This window comes from Opisthocomus hoazin, chromosome 19 (assembly GCF_030867145.1).
Source record: "Opisthocomus hoazin isolate bOpiHoa1 chromosome 19, bOpiHoa1.hap1, whole genome shotgun sequence".
Taxonomy (NCBI): Eukaryota; Metazoa; Chordata; class Aves; order Opisthocomiformes; family Opisthocomidae; genus Opisthocomus; species Opisthocomus hoazin.
In genome coordinates, this window is record NC_134432.1 from 16,006,193 (window position 1) to 16,028,616 (window position 22,424).

The 22,424-nt window shown below is 45.9% G+C and overlaps 1 protein-coding gene across 10 annotated transcripts in view; it reads left to right on the forward strand.

Annotated features, from left to right (window-relative positions):
• The window catches only part of DAB2IP (DAB2 interacting protein), a 249,932-nt gene that overhangs the window by 74,886 nt on the left and 152,622 nt on the right, over positions 1 to 22,424 (forward strand). For 3 of the 10 annotated variants that reach the window (XM_075439747.1, XM_075439749.1, XM_075439744.1), the window contains exon 1: positions 4,975 to 5,296. The exons of 5 other annotated variants lie outside the window; for them this stretch is intronic. In XM_075439747.1, coding sequence (XP_075295862.1) covers positions 5,155 to 5,296 — 142 coding nt within the window. In that variant the 5' untranslated portion in view covers positions 4,975 to 5,154. Of the gene's footprint in view, positions 1 to 4,974; positions 5,297 to 22,424 lie in introns of those variants that run through there. 2 more of the 10 variants (XR_012765876.1, XM_075439743.1) reach the window with 1 other exon arrangement.

Below are 22,424 nucleotides of genomic sequence, written 5' to 3' on the forward strand. Positions count from 1 at the left end.
AGAGTAAAAGCCTCGCTCTGCCCCAGCCTCCCCACGTGACCTTGTATAAATGACTCAGGGCTTCACTTCTCCCTTCACGAAACAGGCCTGGTGATCAGCGTGCTTGCGGGGTCAGCTATGGCGTGTGCATTTAGTTCCATCACAGGTACTGCGGGCAAGGAATCGTCTCTTCACTGGTGGTGTATGGAGATCCCAAAACAATGTGACACTGATCTTTTCTTGCATCTCTGGGCACCACCATAGTAAATATACAATAAAGGTAATGACAGTAAATAGCAGGTATAGTCTGTATGTAGGGAACGCTAATGCTAAAAGAATTCATGTCCTGGTTTAACTTCTGTAAGACCTTCTGAACGCTTGTTTAATATTAAATTATTCAGATGCATATTCTTCTTCTTGCCTTTTTTATATGGCACTGCTTTTTCTCCTCACTAATATAATTAAAAATCTATATTACGTGAATTGACTACTTACCATTTACATTTGGATTTCATCACCATACAGACAGCAAGAGTATTCCATAGTGTCTTGGTAGCTATGACACCCTTCAATAAAAGGCAAGCAATGAATTCTATGCTTCAATTTAAGTAGATGTTTATTTCTCATTTTGATCCCAAATCTGTCTACCACTTTGTTGACAGGCTATCAAAAAGCTGCTACATTCCACCTAAGGTGGTAAGGAAATTAATTTGCCTAACCGTCATCTGAAAATAATCATTGGTTTCCATCAAAATATTAAAAAGAAGTCGTTTACTTGTAATTGTGTGTATGAAACTTTCCTTTTTAGGTCTTCAAATAAATATGTCACTGAAGATTTTGATATGAGTACAGCTGAATCGAAAGTTAAGTTACCCTTACACAAAGGAAATTACCTTCCTCTCTGGCTCTGCGTATGAGTTTACGTATCCCTGGTAGCCTCGAGGCGGTAAGCCTGGAAATCTTCCAGCTTCAGAGCGTCCTGCACCGAAGACGGCAATGGACTTGTAAGCAAATTCAAGCAGGCGCATCCTGAGAGCCTCTAGGATCACTGACAGGAGCACCGTTATTTTTCTCTTGTGTTTTAAAAGACATATTTTGTAGAGATTATTCCCTTATTCCTTTTGCCTCAGATTGTGAAAGGAGTATAATCATTCTTCAGAGGTAGTCTAGTTACATGTGACAGGGAAATCTGGGCTGCAAGCTGATTTTTTTCAACTTCTCGATGATCTGTCTGCAGTTCATTGACCCAATGCAAATTAGAAATTAAGCTGATACTCACCGCTCCTCTCTCTGCTGGGCAAGGCAAAGCCTTTTCATGTTTGTTTGCTTTAACTTTTTAAAGCTTCGGTTCAGTTCCTTGTGAAAAAAATATGGGAAACTGAAATGAAATTACTACAGCTGTTGTCTTCCAGAAGGCAGCCTAAATTCAGAGGCCGTTAGTTCTGTGTGTGGACAAATCAGTGTCCTCGTGCCTGTACAAATAGAGGTTTTTGGGGCCGCGCTGGGCCCTACTGACAGAGCAGGGAAACTTTCACTTTCAGAAAAAGAAATTCAAGTTCCTTGCCATAAAATCAGAAGGAGTTAAGAGGAATGATTGTTTTCCTCTAAAGCCCTTTGGGAAAGCAAGAGGTTTAAGGGTAGGGGCTGCCTTGGGAACGTGCATTCTGAAGTACCGTCATTATTTTCCCAGCACAAAGCAATAAACAAATGATAAAAAAGGCAAGTGTTAGCTGCTGGGGAGGCATGGCTTCCGCCGGCCGCGCCGGGCTGAGCAGCCCCGCTGCCGCTGAGCGAAGCCTCAGGCAGCAGCCAGCTCCTTTTGATGTCAAAGCAAACAAGCCAATGTTTGTGTAGCTCTCCATCCCAGAACTTATTTCAGTGCTAATTTAAAATTTATTCACATGCTGTTAGTTTTGGTAAAGAAGTGAAAGAAATCCAGTTTTAAGAAGGCTTAATAGCCGGATAACCAAAGTAGGTGACAGGGGATGCCAGGCCAGCTGTGGATGCTCTCATTCTCCTCTAGAGCTCAAGAGAGTATCAAACTGGGTGTTTTACTGAGATGTTGCAGTTTGGTGGATATTTAATTTCATGGCTTAGGTTTGTGCGTGGTGTTGGGGAGGAGGAGTTAACACCCCAAAAATCACTGCTACGTTTGGCTCCATTTGCTCCTCCTATTGAGAGATTCAGCAGAGCCCGTGACTGAACGCGTCCTTCTGCCTTTTGGAGGGAGCAGCCAGGCTGGGCTGTGTTAGTTTAGAGAGAGAGGTTTTCATGTTGTCAGCTTTCCTCCAGAGCAGTTAATATAGCTAACGTTTGCAAGTGACAGATTCTGCTATACACAAAAGGCCGTTTGTATCAGGATGTGGCTTTCAAAAAGAAAAAAAGAAACAAGAAAGCGGTGCTGGATTAATTGAAAAGATCCAGACCAGTCACATTCCCTCCCAGATGGGTCGTTCATTTTTTTGCCTGCTGCTATGTAGCATCTGAACTTAAAGCCTTCAAAAACGCCGTTGAAGTGAGAGAGACGGAGGCAAGCTGGCGAAACTTCAACAAAGCTCCCGGCCATTTATGCTTTTCTAGTGAGGCTGCTTTCTCTTGTCATGATAGTTTATAGATCCTCATTAACTTCTCCTGTTTTATGGTCACCTGTATGAACGTTCCTGAAGGTACCAGGATGATTAAAGATAGAAATCCCTAGACATGGAACAGATGCTCGAGTCCGCGTGGGTGAGAGCAGGGTGCCTGCCGGCCCACCACCCCGTATCTCCCGATCATCCCCAGCGGCTCGCAGAGGTGAGGGCTCCCAGCCCTGCCTCTCCTGTGTCCCAGGGGGGCTGAGGAGTCCCCTGGCTCCAGCAAAGCCAAACCAACACATCCGAACCCTCCCCATTTAGCTTGTCTGAATTTGGGTGAGCTTTTTACATGGTTTTGTTTAAGCTTGCATTTCCATCAGTGCCTTTTTTTGCCGTTGGGAATGAGAAAAGGAAAAATAAATTCAGTAGGCTGTTCTAAAGACATTTTTAGTGATAAAAGCATGATCTTAAAAAGATTCTCTTAAGAGCTATGGGCTCAGTTATTGGGACATGAAAATGCAGCGAGACACCTGAATATTTGGTTTCTTGTCTGCAGCAGATCTTTAACTGAAGCTCAGTATTTTCAGACCGTCCTGTCCCTGGCATCTGGATGTTCCCAGCTCTGTTTGTGAGTTGAGTCAGCTGCACAGGCTGAGTCTCTGGTCAGCTGGAAAATGGTTACAGTTGTTCCTGTATTTTTTTTTGCTTGTTTTTTAATCTACCCAAATATGAAAAAAACCCAAGGATAACAAGACAGGGGCAGATGTGCAGTAACCGAAGGCTTCTCCTTTTTGCCGGGATGCGGCGTGGGGTCTGGTGGGGGTGGTGCCGAGGAGGGTCCCCGTGCGTCGTCCCCCTCGCAGAGGCAGCGGAGCCTCCTCGGCCCAGCTGGGCTCTGCCTCCTTGACCTGAACTTGTCATTGCCCGCTTGATCGGCTCATTCCTGCGCTGCCTGAAAGCTGCCGCTGAATTCCTCACGTCTGGCCTCAAAACCAGGCATGGACTCCCCTGAAGAGCGAGACTTTTCCTCCTGGAAGGACCTTTCTCAGCTGATAAACCTCATCCTGGGTTTACTACTCATGTAAATAACAAAATACAGATTTTGTAGAATTCTGATGTTTTCCATGACCACACAAGTTCGTGAAATCTTCAAATTAAGGTGGATGGTTGGTGGTAGGGAGGGGACTCCTGTCATGGTGAGGGTGCTGAAGTCTGATACTTTCTGCCTGTTGTTATTGAAGGTGCAACGCAGCATAATCCAGGGAAGCTTTCAGACTCCAGGAGAAGCTCCTGCTAACTGGGGAACATAGCTCATCCTCAGCCAAGCCTGTCTAGTCCTGCAGCTTCACAAGACACCACAAAGATAAATTTGCACAAATGTCTGCGAAAAAATGACAAAACTGGGACACAATACGGAGAGGTATTGTGCAAAATGTCATTTTGCAGCTCATCCCCCTCCGGTGAGGTTTTTCTGTTATCTGCCAACTTGTGACAAGTGGCAGCGGGTGAAGTTCTTGGCCACCATTCTGGTTTTCTGAAATGTTGTCTGTCGCTCTTCCTTCAGAGCATTTTGTGTGCTGGCAAGAGATAGAGCTTAGATGAAGGAGTCTGGACAATTCACTTCTGATCTTTTTAAACTGTAAATATGGAGTGAAATTTTTTATCATCTGGTTAGTCTATATTTTATTTTATTTTATTTTATTTTATTTTATTTTATTTTATTATTTTATTTTATTTTATTTTCCTCTGTGGCTTAAAGTGTTAATTTTGCCCATTGAAATGTAATTTTAGTGAGCAACATGAGCCGGAGGCGGAATCTTCACTGCCATCAGAGCCCAAATGGTAAATAGGCTCTTTCTCTAATTTGTGGGATGTGCTATAACTCAGTTTGAATGTTGAAAGGAAATGGGCCTCCAGGGGAGTCTGGAGCTCTGTTCATTCAACTTCTAATTAAAGTTTTCCCCTCTCAAATTTCACTTTATTTTCCGGGGCTTTTGCTCCATGATGATTATTAACATGTGTCCCATGGCCAGGAAACCATTATCCCCTTCCCCAAGCCTGCCTCTCGTAGATACCTCCTGCTGCAGACCAAGCCGCCTGAAACTTCATCTCCGAAATGATCTGATGGCCGGGGCAGGTAGAAACTAGCCGGCACCCTGAGGCTACCCAGCCGCTTGCATGCAGCAAGCTGTTGATTTTTTGCAGTACCGTTCGATCAGATGTTGCTGTCCGTCGGAGAGGATCCAGTCCGGGATTTCTTCCAGCCTATTCTTCACGTTTGAGAGCCGGGGCCAACTCTGGCTTCCTCTTCCAACTCCAGCAGGCTTATCTTTTTGGGGGCAGGAATTGTTAGCACAGTTTATCTCGCTCGCTGCAAGCCCTTCCTCAGCTGAGACATGTACTCTGGTGCCGCGTTCTTTTTTTTCCTCTCTCTCTCTTTTTTGTGTTTTCTTCTTGTTTTTCTTTTTAAATGTGTCAAGTGAAGAGTTCCTCTTCCCCCCCTCTCCCTTTCCACTCCAGAGAACCAACCTCCAGTTAATTACACGCTGGAACTGTTGCTGCTCTGCCAGAGGGGAGAGTGAACCTGTGCCTGCATGTGTGTATGTGTAAAATAGATACAAAAATGTCAATGAACAGCAGGAAAAGTTCTGGGAGACCGTCTTACTACTATCGACTGCTCCGGAGGTCACGACTTCAGAGACAGCGAAGCAGATCCCGGAGCCGGAACAGGCCGCTTAGTAGGGGTAATTGCAACCACAGTTCTCTTTAATTGACAGTGCAAAGACATAGGTGCTGTTGCTTACAGGTAGCTTCGTTACTTTAGATAAGAATGACCAGTGCGAATATTTGTGAGTGGGCCAGCTCCCTGTGAAGCGTGTCTCGAGCTTTACAGAAGGTCAGTTGCTTGTGCAGTGCTGCGGTCCTGCGTGGGGAGGGAGAGCTGTTTAACGTTAAGAGCTCAGCTGGGGGAGGCAGGCGTGGGTGCTGTTCCTTACAGTGGCTTTAACACCTTGTGTAACTGTAACTAACCCAGTCTTTTCAATTTGTATAATTAAGGTAACTGCTTTTTTAGCTAACTGAGCTGTTTGGAGGCCTAATTGATGATTGCAGAGATGTGAAAATCCTTGATTAAGAGATGGTAACTATATGCAAAGATAGGCTGCTGGAAATTCTTGTTGTTCATGAGCTGGATATCACCAGGGGTTTTGAAATTACAAAGCTGAGTACAGTTTAGGGGTAGGATTTTCAAAAGAGCCTAAAGATTGTGCTCCCGAGGCATTGCAGAAACCGGTGGGACTTGTATTCCCAAATCACCGTGCGCTTTTAAAAATCCTGCTCTAAAAGGGCCAATTTGTCCTCATCAGCAGGAGTTCGGCCCAGAGAGTAATGTTTCTTTAGGGCTTACTCACTCATGCAGCCCATTTATTCTACTTGAGGCAGCTACTGACCTAGTTGCATTTTTAAAATAAGCTATTCTGGCTTTCTCTTCTAGTGTGAAATAAATGTTTATTGATGCTTATGCCTATCGTTAAAGCAGTCAAAGGAGCTGGAGTCTTGGAGTCATTTTGCTCTTGAACTGTCTTTTCAGAAAGGAGGGGAGAGGGTTGCGTTTGGCCTGCAGTGTGACAATCCAGTTGTATTTATAATGTCTTGAGCTTAATCAAAGCCATTAATTTCAAAGATTTTTTTGGTTATTGTGTGAGCAAAAAGCACAACTGCAACACTGCATCAGGTGTTTGTGCAAATCCAGGCTTGTACTTGTCTCACTGGAGTTAATTCTGATTTAGGAAGCAGATTGTAAAGTAGGCTCTAGCACTACAGGATTTAGCTTAGTGCAATGTCCTCTGTCTTCTTTTCCTGGCATACAATACTTTTTTCAGGATTTTGAATCATCACTGAGAAAACAATAGGTAGCTAAATCAGTCCCTGAGCTTCATCTTTTCCTTTAAGCAAACAGTGGTTTTCTTTCCATGATTTTTTTGTTGTTTTGCTTGTCAGGGAGGAGAGTTTGTAAACTCACAAGCATGTAACAGTTCCCTATCCCCCATTATTTGTATACTGTTCAAAACCAAAATATTTTACTGTCATTTCAGTTACTGTGAGAAACGAAATGTGTTCGTTTCATTTAGTTAACCCAGTATGAACTTAACAGTGAAATTTGTCATGAACACAAGGAATATGCAGGCAGATGTGATGGAAATGGAAATCAGCCCTAATGTTTGTAAGAAATTGGATCTGAACCAACTGAAATCCTCTTGCTGTTGATCTCTCCCTGAGTATTTTGTGTTTGCCGTTTTGTCTCTAGGATTCCTGCCTGCTAGGAGGATCGTAATACTCAGCACTAGCTGAGCTCTTCTCATCTGTAGATCTTAAAGGGATTTTCAAATCTGGATAAGAATTTTCTCTTTATTTTCAGCCTGTTTTTGCAAGAGATGCAGACAGCAAGTTGCGCAGTGGCAGCACCGTGCAGCGAGGTCACGCACTAGGTCAGTGGTAGGGCTTGGTCCAGAGCCTGGAGTCGCTGCCTGCTGCTCCAGCACCTGGCTGCCGGTCTGGACAGAGGGAAGGAACTGCTGGAATACAGCAAGAGGAATACTTTTCTTGACAGTTTTGATCCCACTGAAAGGTTGATGAACAGGAGACTGTAGGAGTGTGGGAGCTATGGAGTTTAGATATCTAGATTTGCTGGGTTTGATGTAATGCTAATTTCCAAAACCTACAAGTGTGGATGAACGGAAGCCCTGAGGGTCCCCATCTCAAATGCTGGTCTGCAGTGCAACTTGCTGTCTGTAGCTAAGATACTCAAAGATCAGATATCCCTAGTGGGAGGTTGCCATAAATTCATGAGCATTGGAGTTACTGCACAGGAACTGGCAGTGGTCTGTTTTGCCGCATGTGTGTTTCCCGGACCTCCTCTTGGCAACTTTCTGCTCTCTCCAGTCTCCAGACCCTTTGCCAAGATCCCCACAGAGCCCAGGTAAGCCGTGGCCCTAGCTGCAGGAGCAGTGATACCTGGAAGTCGGGCTTTTCCGAGGTGTGTCACTTCAGCAGATGGTCAGCATGCTTTTGGACAGGGAACTTGCTGAGGATCAGGCAGTAGTTACAGATTTACCAGGCAGGAGGAGATCTCTGCTGGCGCACAGCCCCCTCTGCCCATCTGGAATCATTCACCGCCTGTACCGCATCAATCCCGGGTGATGAATCCCTGGTGCCGGCGCGGACACGGGAGCACCCATGGGATGCGGGTGCTGCCAGCTGCTGCCAGCGTGGCTCCTGTGCCAACGGCCGTACTACGCCTGCCGCTGTGAGTCAAAGAACTCCTTCAGCCCACTCGAGTTTGTATCAGTCAGTCTCTTTGCATAAGGAAGAGGCTGTGTTTAAAATCGTGTATTTATATACTGCCACTTCCCACTCCCACCCCCTGAGGGGGCAATGCCACCCCTCCACGCGTGCCCTGCCGACGAGCATTGCCGCACGCATGCTGCCGGCTGCCTTTTGTGAGGACGGAGCGCAGCCTGCCCGAGGACCAGAGCCAAAGTCAGGCTGGGGCTGCAGCTTGCCCGGCTGCGCCGCAGGCACAGGCAGAGGCTGTTGGAACAGACCTAGCTTGGGAAATGGGTCTTGCTTCCTGAGGTGCAACGGCAGAGATAACCGCTCCCTCGGGAAGGCTCTGCTGTACCGCGTTTTAGATAGGCGAAGGGAACAGAATTTGCATTTTCTATGCAAGTATCTAAGGAAAGCAGGGGATTGCTTTCTGTTGGGACTCCAGATGGAGACAATCTGATGTAGCATGCAGAAAAATGTATAGGACTTTCAGCTGTTCGCGATGACAGCCAGCTTGTTTGATGGTTTGTGTGATGGCATCCTCTATTCTAGAGCGCGCTGGTTAGCCCTGGTGCTTTTAACACATTCAGCACGTTTCATAACATTTGCCAGTCTGTCCCTGTGCGAGGTCCAGGGCTGGAATAGTTGAAGAACAGTAACGGTGATGGGGAGGGCAAATTGGAACAGAACAAGGAGGCGTGCTATCAGGAGGCTCATGTGATCATGCCTCCAGCGTGTGTAAATTATTACTGTTTGATAGTGGATAAACAGGACAGGTTTCACTCCGCAGTTAATCTTTGTTAGAATGATGATAATGTCTGAAATCTCCTGGCTCTGCTTTCCACAGAGATTCAGGACACGCTGCAGGTATACATTAGTTAGTTAAAAAAATGAACTGCAGACCCCCATCTCCTGTTGGACCATCTGTTCAGCTCAGAGGTGTCTGTGACTATATGAGGAATCATGGCAGTAATTATGATTACGACCAGGTGATCCATCTAATGTTCTGGAAGATACTTGGGAGGCAGAGAGGGTAGAAGGAAAATTATCGATAAAAGCAACACCTGCTTCTTCCTTTTGGTCTGCAGCTTTCTTCATGGTATCGCTGCTTCTACTTAATTATGGGTATAATGAAGGAACAGGGGTCAGCGGCAAGTGTTCTGAAAATTCCATTTGCTCATAGAAACTACTGACGGGTGCTCCATTCATGGTTCCATATATGAGCCAAATGCAGCTTTGGCTTCAGGCCCTTCATCTGTAAAACTCTGCAGGCAATCAGTTGTCATCAAAGCGCTAAGAACTTGAGAACGTTTTGAGTTCCTGATCTTGAAGGTTTAGTGTTCCTGATGCTTCAGCCTCCGTCAGCTCCTTGGACATAAACGTCTTGCTCTAAGTTCTGTTCATCACAAATGCTTTTCAAGGTGTTCTACAAAAAGGATTTTTATTAAACAGGCTTTCTTCTTCTTTTCCTTTGATGGCTGCTGCGAAGAGAAACCTGACTGATCTTCAGCAAAGCCCAGTATTTTAGTGCACCAAACACTGAGAGCTTGGAGGCTGAGGTCAGGCTGTTTTTTTTCTCAGCACAGGCTATTCAGATACACATCTCTTGAAAATGGCCAGAACTTAGTCTTTCTCTCTCTGTTCGATGAAATCAAAACCTTTTAAGTGATAAAGAAGAGACCAACCTATGCCCAAACAGCCAACACCTTAGAGGTTAAGGTACTCGCTTGGGACAAGGGAAGCAGAGACTTGAAAACTGTCCCAGCATGTAGCAGAATGATGTAAAAACAAAGGAAGTTTTATTATATTTAAAGCTAACTGAAATTTCACAAACTTCTCTAATCTTTCCTAGCTGAAATTTTATTCTGCAGGGTGTTAAAAAAAGGTGATGTTTGACAAGGAATGCCACGTGGAACTGCTCCCTTTCCACCTCTGCAGGACCTTGTCGTGTCGCGCAGGGCAGTGCCCAGGACACTGCAGTGTTAGATGTGGGGAGAAGGGATCTCCCTCTCATCTTGGTTAGAAATTGTGCCCTTACTGAAAATTCCCACTATATTGTTAAGTAAGATTCAGAGCTCTGTAAGTAAATAATTCACATGAAACGTTTAAACAATACTTTGTTCTTTTCGCAACCCACAATTAACTTTTCTTTGAATTACACGTAGCTGCGTGCCTTCCCGATTGTTGAAAGCCCGTGTGTTTCAGGGTACGTCTGCTGTCTACACGTACTCTAAAGGAAGTTTGGCTTAGATAGTCCTAGCTGTGGCAAGGGCCTGGGTGTGAGAATACCTGCATCACATCCGAACCTACCCTTCCTTACAGATCAGCACTGACCAGATCTACCTATCTCAGAAGAACAGTGCCATTATCAACTAATGAATAAATAAGCAAATAATTTGTCGTGTGCTGTCCAAACAGAACACCTCTCTACACGTACAATGCCCTCTTTTTTTTGCATGCCAAACCAACATGTGCCCCTGAACCTTCATTTTTCTTTCTGTGGTCTCTATTCTTAACAAATTGAATCGTTGTTATGAATGCAATACCACCGTCAGAACCCCATTTGTGCACCTGCGCATAAAGGTGCACCTCCTCTTTCCTCTGTCCCTGGGTTGTACTGGTCTTTTGGATTCCTCTAGTTAGTTGTACAATAAATTTGCTGAGAGAGACCGTAGATATCTGACAAATATCTAGCAACTTTTAATGGTCTGTATGACTAAAAAATACAGTTTTTTATTGCAAGAAACTGATTCTGCATCAGCACATAGAAGTTTGAAATATACAGTGCTACCCTTGCAAATACAAGTATGCTTATGTGTTGCATGTATTTGTACTGGCCAGCAGAAATCTGAGTGAGGCTTTCCAGTTTTGCTGTTGTTCTCTGACTCATATCCTCCAAAATTTGACCAGATGAGTGATTTTGCCTTTTCAGCACATCTTTCTGTATCAGTGGTTGATACTGACTGAGGTGTGGTCAGTAGGAAGTCAAGTCTGGGGAGAAAGATGGGCATAATATAACATACTAGCGGTCACTCTGCCCGGTCGGTCCAGTCTCTGGGGCGAGACCGAGTCCCTGTACCTTGGGACCTGAGTTGCCACCCTCCAGTCACAGGCGTCGGCAGGCAACACTGGGGTCATTTCAAACTTAGAATCACTCTTCCCAGTCTTAATTTATAATTTACTTGGTTTTAAGTTATAGGTTATTCACTTTAGTAACCAATCAATAGTACAGTCAGGTTGTATTGTATTATATCATATTGCATTATGTTCTGGAGAGCCAAAGGAGTACGTGCGTACACTTCACCTGTCTCCAGGATGTGAGATTTCTTGAAGAATCCAAATCCTGTGCCTTAGAACACCTACAATTTTTCTAAAAAGTATTGCCTAAACGTCTTTTTTCATCTAAGGGCTGGGAGGAGGCGAGTGAAGAGTTCACTAACAAACATTAGCGATAGGGTTTTTTCCAAGGGTGGTGTCTTTTAAATGTCAGGAAGAGGAGACCTTCCTGCTTCGCAGTTTTTAATGACCATTGCTTTGTTTTTCAAGTCTCTTTCGTGGCATTTTCTGTTTCACCACAGAACTCTTGCAGTTCTTCATTGAAATTTTAACAGCGTGGCTGACAGATGCCCATAGAAAAGACACGCAAAATTTGTTAAGCTGTACTGTTTGTACGAAATATTCACTGGCAGCCAAGCTATTTTTAGTGCTAGTGCTCCAGCTGAGACTTTGCCATATTTGTTCAATCCTTAATTGTCTAATAAAAATCTATACTAAATTTAATAACTCAGGAAGTAGTGCATGATAGAGGAATACTTCAGTTGTTTTGATATGAAAACAATGGATCTAGAATTCCAAGTATCCATTGAATAAACAAAGATTTAGAGTGGATTTATTGTCTATGGAGGCAGAGGCTGGACAGACGTTCAGTTGGAGCATGGTGGCAGTAGCGCCTTGAGCTCCTTCTTTGCTCTTGCAGCGCTGGTGATGCCCCGCTGACCGACACCACCTCCTGTAGAAGCATGTCAGAAATGCAGAAACAACAAAACGTAGTGAGTTTTTCTGTGACAAACGTGTCAGTTCCTACTCGACTAAAAATGAATCAAGTTTTAAAACTTCCCATTAGGAACCATTGGAAACACCAGAGAGAATCTCCAAGCAGCACTGGCCCTTCTGGTACTTGCATAGTAAGCTAGAAACCCACGTGTAGTAAGCAAGACTTACAAGATATCCCATCCCATCTTGCTGTCATGTAGTGGAGGTGTAGTGGAAGGAAGTGTAGTGTCTTGTAGTGGAAGGAACAGCCTCTGTCTCCAAAGTCAGAGAGTTCCGGATCAGCCACGCTGTGTGTAGCCCCCGGGCAGTGCTGCCTTTACTCTCCGGAGCTACGGTGCGGTTAAACCGTAATGCTGTGCCCAACATGGGATGCTAACAAACTATGGGGTGGTTTTTGGAGAATGTTTGGGATTTGGGGGACCAGTCATTTTATTTGCTTGTGACAGGCTGAGGTAACACCTTACTGTTTGTTTACTTTTCACCTGTCCTCTTAATGACAATATTCTGCAGTTTTGTGAGCTTTGTATTTTCCTCCTTCTTTGATTTTCCTGTGTTGTAACTTCTGTCAGATTCTGAGGCACATGGCAGAGGAGGTGATTTAAGACTTGCTGGATATGGAGTTTTGATAGTGAGACATGAAAGAGGGGAGTGAAGAGGAGGAGAAGACAGGAGAACTGTAGGGAGTAACTTGGAACATGGGGGAAGGCTTGTGCAGGGCAACACAGCCCCCTTGTCAGCAGCTGTAGATGTACATGTGGGCTGAGGCAGGGACACCGAGCTTTGCAAGTCAGATAAGCAGCTTGAAAAGAAGCAGATTTGACTAAAGAACCCCAAACCTTGATGCAACTGGGCAACGGGAGAGGTGTATGTGTCTGCTGATAGCATTAGTGTGGGTCGTGTGTCCATTGCGGTGTTTGTGGCACTACCCAAACCAGTAAATGTCTCCTGAATATCTTCATGCGTAACCAAAACACTGCCTTATAACAATTGTTTGATTTTCTTCAGCACGTTTATAAGAGCTGCAAATAGTTCATGGACTTGAAAGAAGCCTTGGGTAGATGCATTCTTATTTAACCAGTGAGGTGTCCAGGGGTGAGCTGCAGGAAATCCTATGGGTGGTAAACGAGAGAGTAATGGCACAAACTCCAGTAGCTCCGTATTCTTCTCTGAGACTTTCCTTTGGCCCCAAGGTAGGAAGAGAACTCAGGAGTCTTGACTCTCATGTTCTTTGTCTAAAATCTTGATCATAGTCCCATACCTGAATGCCTCATGGTCCCAGAAGCTGTGTCTGTAAGAGGTCACTAAATATAGCAGCAGTCTTGATAACATTGTGAGAACTGTCAATGCTGCTTAAGAGTAACTCAGGAAATTGCTGTCAAAGGAACAGCTCATTAATTGCTGTGACAGAAATTTGGACATTGTACCAGCAACTTTCAGGCCACTTGAAGATTGACAGTTGTCTCTTTTTGCTCATCTTTCGCTTATCTCTATTTTAAGTCCTTTCCTTCTGGTAGCGACCGCACTTTCCCCAAACAGAGTTGCTAAGAGGGGCTGATTGCTCTGAAAGGAATTAAGTAGCAGAGTTGCTCCCAAGTTAATGCAGAGTGAGCTTTTATCTAAAAGCCATAGGTAATAAATGAGAACGAGGTTAAAAACCCTGGTCTGAGTCCAAAAGGTGTTGCTTCCAAAAGCATGCTTAGAGGGGTTTCAGCAGACTTTTCATGATCTCTTATGTATTAGAGTAAGTTTGTCTCCTCACAGCTATGGCAGTCCAAACAATTTAGACACAGAGCTGCCTTTTAAAGCTTTTAAACCTGTATTTCCCTTGAAGGTCTTCTAGTGTGCCACTAATCCCTTAAGTTATTGCACTGAAGGCACTCTATAATCCTTTAATTTACTCTGCTCTCAGCAGAGATGGGGAACGAGCTGGGTTGGCTTTCTGTGTTTGGGCATTATCAGTTTTGCTTTTTTCAGCTCAGACACTAGCTGAAGGTAGTTTGCTCTCCTTCTAAACACTGCAGCGAATGTTTTAAATGTCGGTATTAATTGCTTGTGTGTTTGTGTATGGGCGCATTAAAAAAGGTACACGAACCCCAGAACATCCTTACTCGTGTTACTGTTTTACACAGCCTTAGGGTCAGGCTTTGAAACGAAGTTTCCTCAGGCCCCTTTGGAAATCAGCAAATGTGAAAATCGGTGGCTTTTTGAAAACTGTGAATTCATACCCAGTATAGAACTGATGAGGGTCCCAAAACGGTGCCAGCTACAGGTAATTTCTGGAAGCCTCATCTCCCCAGACCTACAGGAGACAAAGCTTCTGCCTGACATTTCTTTGGTGGTGCTGAAGGTGAAGCTTTGTGGTGATGAGTAATGCTAAGCAAGTGCTAAGAAGCAGAAATACTGTAAAAGGCTGTCTAGAGCAACACGCTGGTTGCCTGGATTTGGAAGGTTTGTCCTGTCCTTCTTGCTTGCATGAGGGGGACATGTTTTTATTGCAGGTTTGTTCTTGAGAGCTAGGCTGGCACTCCTGATCTGCTCCCGGAGGTTCGTTTATGAATACCGGCGGCTCAGCATTACTGCAGAAGTTCATTTTAAGTTGAGCGTTGAAGCATTCACTTTGGGGAAAAACATGCCCTGCAATTGTATAGACTTTGAGAAACACTGATGAGAATGAAGACAGCCGAAGTTTTGCTTCATTAACATTTCCACTGAAAAAGGAATCCTCGGATGCTGAGCACTTAATGTTTCTTTTTAAAGAAACCAATTTATTTGAAGTGCAAGTTTCTTTTGTACATTATGTGCTCACATTTTTGATTTCTTACAGCACTTCTGCACCAGTGAATTTCTTGTAGAGTCAGAGATCAAGCCTGGGCTTGTTCTGAAGTATCCAAATGTGCTAATAGGTGGACTGTTGTAAAATTTGGCATCTGGAGTTAAATTACAGGATGCTTCTTAAGCTTCTTGGTTACTATAGTAACAAGTAATAGTCATCCTTCATGATTAAGCAGTGTCCATGGTAACCAAATGAGCAAGTTTTAAATGAAAGATATTTTCCCTTTACATTTTTAGCAGCCAAAGGTTAACAGTTATTACCTTTATACCCTTAGATGGGAACAAATTTTGATCTGGCTGGCGTATTTAAAGTGAGAACATTTGGTGTTCATATAAATAACTTTACTTCTAGGACCAGCTGAATTTTGAGTGAATACCAAGATAAAATTTCTGAGAGTGGGGTGTAGTGCATTGATCTCCCCGGGAAGAGTGAGTGTTGTTCCCAACATATGCTAAATTGTTCTGCAGCGTTGCAGTGTGTTGCTGAACAGCTACCTTATTGCTTCTTGGAGCAGCTGCAGTTGGGGAGTGGAGGAAGGAATCCTGACATATTCCCTGCAGATTTTTTAGGATGGAAAATGCAAGTGTCAGTGTTAGCGTAGGTAAAAACATCCTCCCACTCCCTCCCACATCAACAATAGGACGGGAGATGTACAAGTGAATATAGCCCTGCTAGATCCCTTTTTGTAATCTACTACATGTTTTTGCTTGTAGGTGAACAGTGGACATCACTTAAAAAAGCATGGCCACACAATCGCAAAGCTAGCCCCATTGCTACAGGTTAGTTGCATAAAGGAACGCAGTCATTTGAATGGTGGTTTCTGTATGTCCAGCGGTGTCACGCTGTTATTGATATGGAATAAGAAAACCTGACTGATTTTTAATGTCTCCTTTCCCGTCTCTTTCATTGGCACTGGCAGTGTTTGCTTGAAAATGAAAAAGTGAGCTGTGAAGCCGACACCTGCAAGTATGTTTTCAAAGCATGTATGTGTAAGAGAAGCAGAAATACCCACCCACCCCCAAAGGAAATAAAAGTATCAGTCACAATAAATTAGGATTTAGTTTCCACAATTTCTAATTGTGGAATGTAAAACACTTGCTAAGAGAGTCTGACTAGCTAGACGGAAGGTGTATGAGTAACAGTAGTAAGGAGAGGAAGCATTCGCAGCGGTGCTCTGGGTATGCAGGCACACAGGGGGATTGCCAGTGTGGTGCAGGCGCTGACTTGCACACGTGTGTGCGTACACTCCCATGTCCAGACACAAGCAAATGCAGAACATTTGTGTAAGCGCTCACCTTTAAAAAATAATCAGGTTGGCAGGGAAGGTGACACTCTTTTTATAAGCATTGTCTTCTATCTAATGCAGATTAAAACAGAATCACAGAATCACGGGATGGCGGGGGTCGGCAGGGCCCTCTGGGGATCCCCCAGCCCAACCCCCTGCCCAAGCAGGGTCACCCACAGCAGGCTGCACAGCACCGCGGCCAGGCGGGGCTGGAATATCTCCAGAGAAGGAGACTCCACAGCCTCCCTGGGCAGCCTGGGCCAGGGCTCTGTAACCCTCAGAGGGAAGAAGTTCTTCCTCATGTTCAGCTGGAGCTTCCTCTGCTTCAGTTTGTGCCCGTTGCCCCTTGTCCTGGCGCTGGGCACCACTGGAAAGAGTCTGGCCCCGTCCTCCTGACCCCCACCCTGCAGATATTTATCGGCATTTCTAAGGTCCCCTCTCAGCCTTCTCTTCTCCAGGCTGAACAAGCCCAGCTCCCTCAGCCTCTCCTCGTAGGAGAGATGCTCCCGTCCCCTCATCATCCTCATAGCCCTCCGCTGAGCTCTCTCCAGTAGCTCCTCAAATGAAGGAGACTTGTTTCTATTTGGTAGGGGAATTCTTAGGCCTTCTGCATAAACATTTGGAAAAACAGAAAAAAATTCACAGCTATCCCTAACCCTGTCCCTAATCCTATCCCTTGGTAACTGTGACTGGAGGAAGAAACAGTCACTGATGGTTTTTACTGCTGTCTTTGAGTTGCTTCATCAGGAGGGAAACTAGATTTTGTCCAGTAGCTACCAAAAATTACTGCTATCCAGTTAGTTAAGACCTGTTACTCTTCTCCAAGTGTTTCCCATGAAACTGTATCCTAAACAGCCAGTGTTAAATCCCAACTTTCTGCTTTCTTGAACAATATTAAAGTTCCTTCAATGCTAAGGCAATCTAACTTGGATTAATTGGCTGTGGCATTAAGACTCTTTCAGGCTGATATAAGAGCTGCATGTACTATGTGAATTTCAAATCTTAATGTTTGGTCTATTATGCAGATGGATGTGAGTAGAGATATGTATGTGACCCCATTTATCTCTCTAATGAAGTGCCATCAATAGAACATCTGTTTCTTTGCTGTAGAAGATGAAACCTCTGATGAATCATGCTTATAAATTAGGTATTTATTTATTTAATTTGCATTTTGCCAGTACAGACCTGTTACACAGTCACCACGCATGACTGAAAAGTGGCCTAGTAATTAAATTGTGCAAAGTTTTCATTTGTACTGTGCTGCTGCTTCACACACAAAGTAAACTGCTCTGAACCGGTCTGTAGTTCACCTGTCCTGGCCAGCTATGAAGCAAACCCCAAACCAAACAGAAGAAGACCTTGCCAACGAAACAAACCTCTGCGCTCCGATGTGCAGCGCCCACCTCACTGGGGCTGCCACCGGGGCACTACGTGCCTCTCTAGTTTTTAGTTCTCTGTGAAACGGGAAGCAAAGAGGGCCAACGTGCTGCAAGGCGATCTGTTCTGGTGAGATTCCCAGCTCCCTTGTGCCATCCCAGGAGTCTTAATGAAACGGGAGGCCTTCAGCCACACTGAAATCATAGACACAGACCTAGCTGCTGAAGGGACGGTCCGTTCTCCGGCCGCGCCGCTGCAGGGGCTCTGCGAGGTTACCCGCAGGCTGTGGAGACCGTCTGGCAGGGCCCGTGGTCCTCCACCGCCGCCTTGCCTTGGGCCAGCGCTCTGCGGAGGCGGCTGGCCACCGACGGGGCTTCAGCCCACTGCGCTCCTGGCAGTCCCAAGTGGAAGAGGGTTCTCTTCTCCCTGCCCTGGTCCCGATGGTGGCCATAGTTTACGTCTGCAGTGACAGAGATGACATAGTATAGAAGTTTCTCCGTTGCCTTGGATTGCCTCTGTGAACAGGAAGCCGTGCTGATGAAGTGCTGCAAGCAAGCAGCGCGGTAACGGTTTCGAATCTTTGCAGAAATGTTAAGCATGATGGATGAACCTAATTTAAATCTCCCCAGAGCTGACTTCTTGTTCTCCAGACTCCATGTTGCTTGTCTTTATCATCACCTAGGAGGAAGCCGATGTTCCCCTTCACTTTATCATCCTTTCCAGGTTAACCAGGGTATTAGCAGTCTGCACGATCTGGTCCTCAACCAGGCTAGAATTTCAGCTTTTTCTGATGTATTTTTGAAGTCTGTGCTTGGTTTCAATTTTACCCTGGTGAAGAGGCTCCTAATGATACGCCGTTAGCAAAGGATGAATTTGTTCTCTAGACATCATACCAAAGAAAGATAAATATCATACATATTTTATTTCAGAGACTGATAAATAAAGACTAAAAATACCAAATATATATATACACATCTAATTAAAAAATACCAGACAGTAAAATGGAGTTGGTAATAAAGGCTGCTCAAGCAGCATTAATTTGCTGTTGATTTGTAGAAAGGGGGTTAGTTTTCTGGGTGCCTTCTGCTCTCTCCCCAGCCCCAGGTCTGGGTTCCTGCAGCTGCGCTGGATGTGGACCTGCTGCTCCCGTGCTGTGGCACAGGGCCGTCAGCGCGTCCGTTCCGACTCCTGGCGCTGAGAATCACCTGAGCTTTCCTTTCCCCCTTGTGCTCTTCTCTCCTTTCCCTTCTGCCCTCGGGAGTCTCCTGCGGAACACGTCCGCGCTGCCTCCTCGGGTACCGAATGCACCTGTGGATCTGGGCCCAGCTCCCGCCGGGGCAGGTGTCTCGCAGCCGGCCGCAGGCTGGAAGGCGGCCGCGGAGAGGCCCAGCCCTGCGGCGGCGATGCCAGCGGCCGGCTCTCGGCCCTCCGCGGCCCCGAGGCGTGCGGGGCAGCCCCTTCCCCAGCGCCGGGGAGCGGCGGGGAGCAGCGGCGGGCACCGCGCCCCCCCCAGGCCGCTCCCGCGCTGCGGCTGCCGGGGCCGGCCGAGGCGCTGCGGCTCCCCCTAGTGGCTGGCACGGGCAGCTCGGTCCGGCGCCGCAGCGGGGGGGGGGGGCGGGGGGGGAACTGACTGGGCTTACTGGGAGGGAAGGGGCTGCCAAACTGGGCATCCAGAGCCCGCGGAAAGGCGAGGGAAAAGGGCAGCGAGTCCCGCTTCTGCTTCAGAAAGCAGCTCGGCACGCTGCTGGGGAAAGAACCCTCTGACTGGGTGGTATTAGAGGAAACAGAGGACTAGAGACGTATGAAGTACGCAGGCAAACAGCACGGCGTTTGCCAGCGCTGGATTCCGGAGCCATTAACAGCACTTGCTCAGGAGCAGCGCGAGGAATATTAAACACTGCGCAGCGCGCGACGTCCGGGAACCTGACGCAGAGACAGTATCAGCCCCATTAAAGGGCACAGCGTGCTATGGCAAAGGTCAATGTCACTTCCAATCATTATTTAACAAAGAAAAAGCTCTGCTTCCAGAAGATCTTACTCTCACTTTGAGCGGAGATGGTAATAATTTTTAGCTGACGGGAAGCAGCGTGGTCTGACATTTTCTGTGCTTGGAATTGGTTTCTGTTTTCCAGCCAGTTCTCATCAGGCTGCTCCACTCACACAGCCGTCCCAGGCCCAGTTCATGGAGCTGCAGAGGTCTGAACGGCTCTGAGTTGTGCCCCAGGTGCCTGCTGATGCCTCCAGCTGAGTCAGAGCTGGAGTTGCCCCTGCTGAGCCGAGTACAGGGGCTTTGCAGCACTTCAGTCAGCTGTGAGGGAAGCAAAGGTAGTGGTGAGAGGCTGGATCTGCTTGGTGTAGTCACTGCCAGCAGTAGCTGGAGGCATACAACCAGCCTCTAATGGCTTAATTCTAAATATTTTGTGCCAAAGTGTAGTACAAAAGGCAAGTAATGATCCCAATTTATTTTTTTGTTTTCTATTTAAAGGGTTAGATAAGTGAGAAATTTTTTGCAAGCTATAGATCTGTAAACAGTGTCCTTAATTTTTTGAAAGGGTAGTGAGGGCGTGAGAACATGGGAAACTTTCTGCTTAGAGCGTGAATTGAGTGGAGAGTAAATCATTGATTCTGATGTAGAAGAGTTGTGCGTACAACCAGTGGGACTGCTGTGCTTCACAGAGTGTATTTAAGCTAGAGGTTCTAAGATGCAAAGAGAAATAGTTTTATTCTAACATAAAGAGTGGTGGTGACGCAAACTTCCATTAGCCTAGAGAATACCCACTCTGGGTGCTCATCAGCTTTGCTTTTAGATGAGTCTGATTTTTCAGAGGGCAGCATTACCAGCCCTAAACTTTTGCTTCACGAGCATTTTTATTTAAAAGTCAATGTTATTGCCTAATAAAGGTTTGACTTTTAATTAATTTTATGTGGCATAATGGTAATAATATTGCTGTAAGGGATCAACTGGAATTCACTGGGGGATCGGCAGGGCGATACGTTCCGATAAACAGTTCTCCAGGTAATCGGGCAACGCAGCTGGCCTGGCAGCCGCGTTTCTGGTCCAGCTGACGGGAGCGGGCGGAGTGTGAGCGAGGGCGTTCGGAACCCGCCAGCCGTTCTGAGCTGGCCTTTGTCCGCGGGAAATCAGACATCTTTGCGTCTCTGCTTCCCATTCAGGGTTATTCTTGCCTTGTGAAGGGGAAAGTTGGCTCAACTCAGTATTATTTTCTGTTGTTGTTTATTCCCGGGATAATGTTCCACTTCAAAAGCGCCACTATTCTAGTAGCAGCTTCTAAATACCCCTTTGGATTCAGATTAAAAATCCATCTTTCCTCCTGGACTCATGTGGCCACCTAAAGCTGTCTGAAATGTAGATTTTTCTGCAGCCTCTCTGGAGTGTTCACACAGCCGCTGCAAATACCTGCTCTCTAGGGATTGTTTTTAATTCATAAACGCTACTGTGAGCGGTGTTAAATAAATCACTTCTGTCACTATGCGCCTCCTTCTCTCCTCTGTTGGGTTTGTAGTAAGGAGATTTTAGATAATGCAGAAATTAGAGGAATAACACTTAAATTCATTAAGCAATAAAATTAATTCACGGAGTGTAACTGTATGAGCAGGAGACCGGTAATTCCTGTTCCCTCTGGTTTCACAGAAACTCCACCCTGGCGAGCTCTCTGGGGCGCGCAGAGATGTCGGGCACGGCAGGGACGGGGCAGGACGGGGAACAGCGCACCTTGGCCACCGGCTCGCTGCCCGTGGTCGGGAGCCAGCCTGACCTCCCCGGGGCTGCCTGCAGGATCTTCCCCGCCAGCTTTCGCTTCTGAGGAACTCTTAGTTTTCTGCATTGCATCCAGAAGATCTGGTGAAGTTTGATTGCCCTCTAAAGTCTCCTTTCCTTCAAGCATGTCGCTGCGGTAGCCTGGCCTCTGCCGTGTCTCCCTGGCGCTGCTGGCTTGCCTGGCATTCCAGTCATTCTTCTCCTTCTCACTGCCTCTGATGAAGTCATCATCTCTACTTCTCTTATTCCTGGCTTGTTCGGAGTGCCATGGCATGTGCGTTGCAGAGAAGCCCAGCTTCCTTTTGGTGAGTTGAGGGAGACCTTTTCTTGTTGCTAACTTCTCTGATGCTCATTCAGATTTCTACCTCCCTTTCTTGTTTGGAGTTGGAACAGTTTCATATCAGAAAATCAGCTTGCTGGGAAGTGCCTGCTTGTTAGTTATTCCTTCCAGCTGGTTCTCTTTGCTTTTGTTCATACTCCGCGTTCCACGGGCTGATCCCTGGACCTGCGTGTGAGAGGAGAGCAGGAGAGGGGGAGAGCGTGAAGAGAAATGAGCAAACAGAAGGAGTTAATGTATTTCATTCCCACTAATGAAAGCGTAATCCTGATGATCTCTTGGACTAGCTGTGATTCACAAGAGCAGGTAATGAAAATGCAAAAACATCTCACTTGCTGAGTGAAAAGTAAACAGCATTAATATTTGTTTGTGTGTTTGTTACACATCATGACCTGCTCTGTAGCAGTGTCTGAGAAGTCGCAGCGAAGGCGGCAGTGATGTTGAGTAGGTTAAACAGGAGCTCGGGTGCCAGGCGTTCCTCACCGTCGGTTCTGCTGCTGACGTCCTGGAAGCCCTGGGGGGATTGCTGCGCTGCTCTGGAGCTGTTCCGCAGCATGAAGAACAGGCATGGAGAAGTGGAGTAAGAATTCATTAGTCTGTCAATTCAAATGCCTTGAATTAGTTAACAAATCAAAAGTGTTTATTACTTTACAGAAACAGTTTCAGAAATATTCATAAGCCTTAGCTCCTAAATTAATGTGCAGTGTTTACAGTGTCCTCCTATTGGCATTGAACTCAGGGAGGTGCTTTCAACTCTGGCAGCTTAAAAAAAATCCAAGCGCAACACACACCAAGCAGCATTTTGGATGATGTGTGATAACTGAGAGAGTTTTCAGAGGTTTGATCATTTCCAGGAACTTTCTCTTTAAAGATCTTACCCTGCA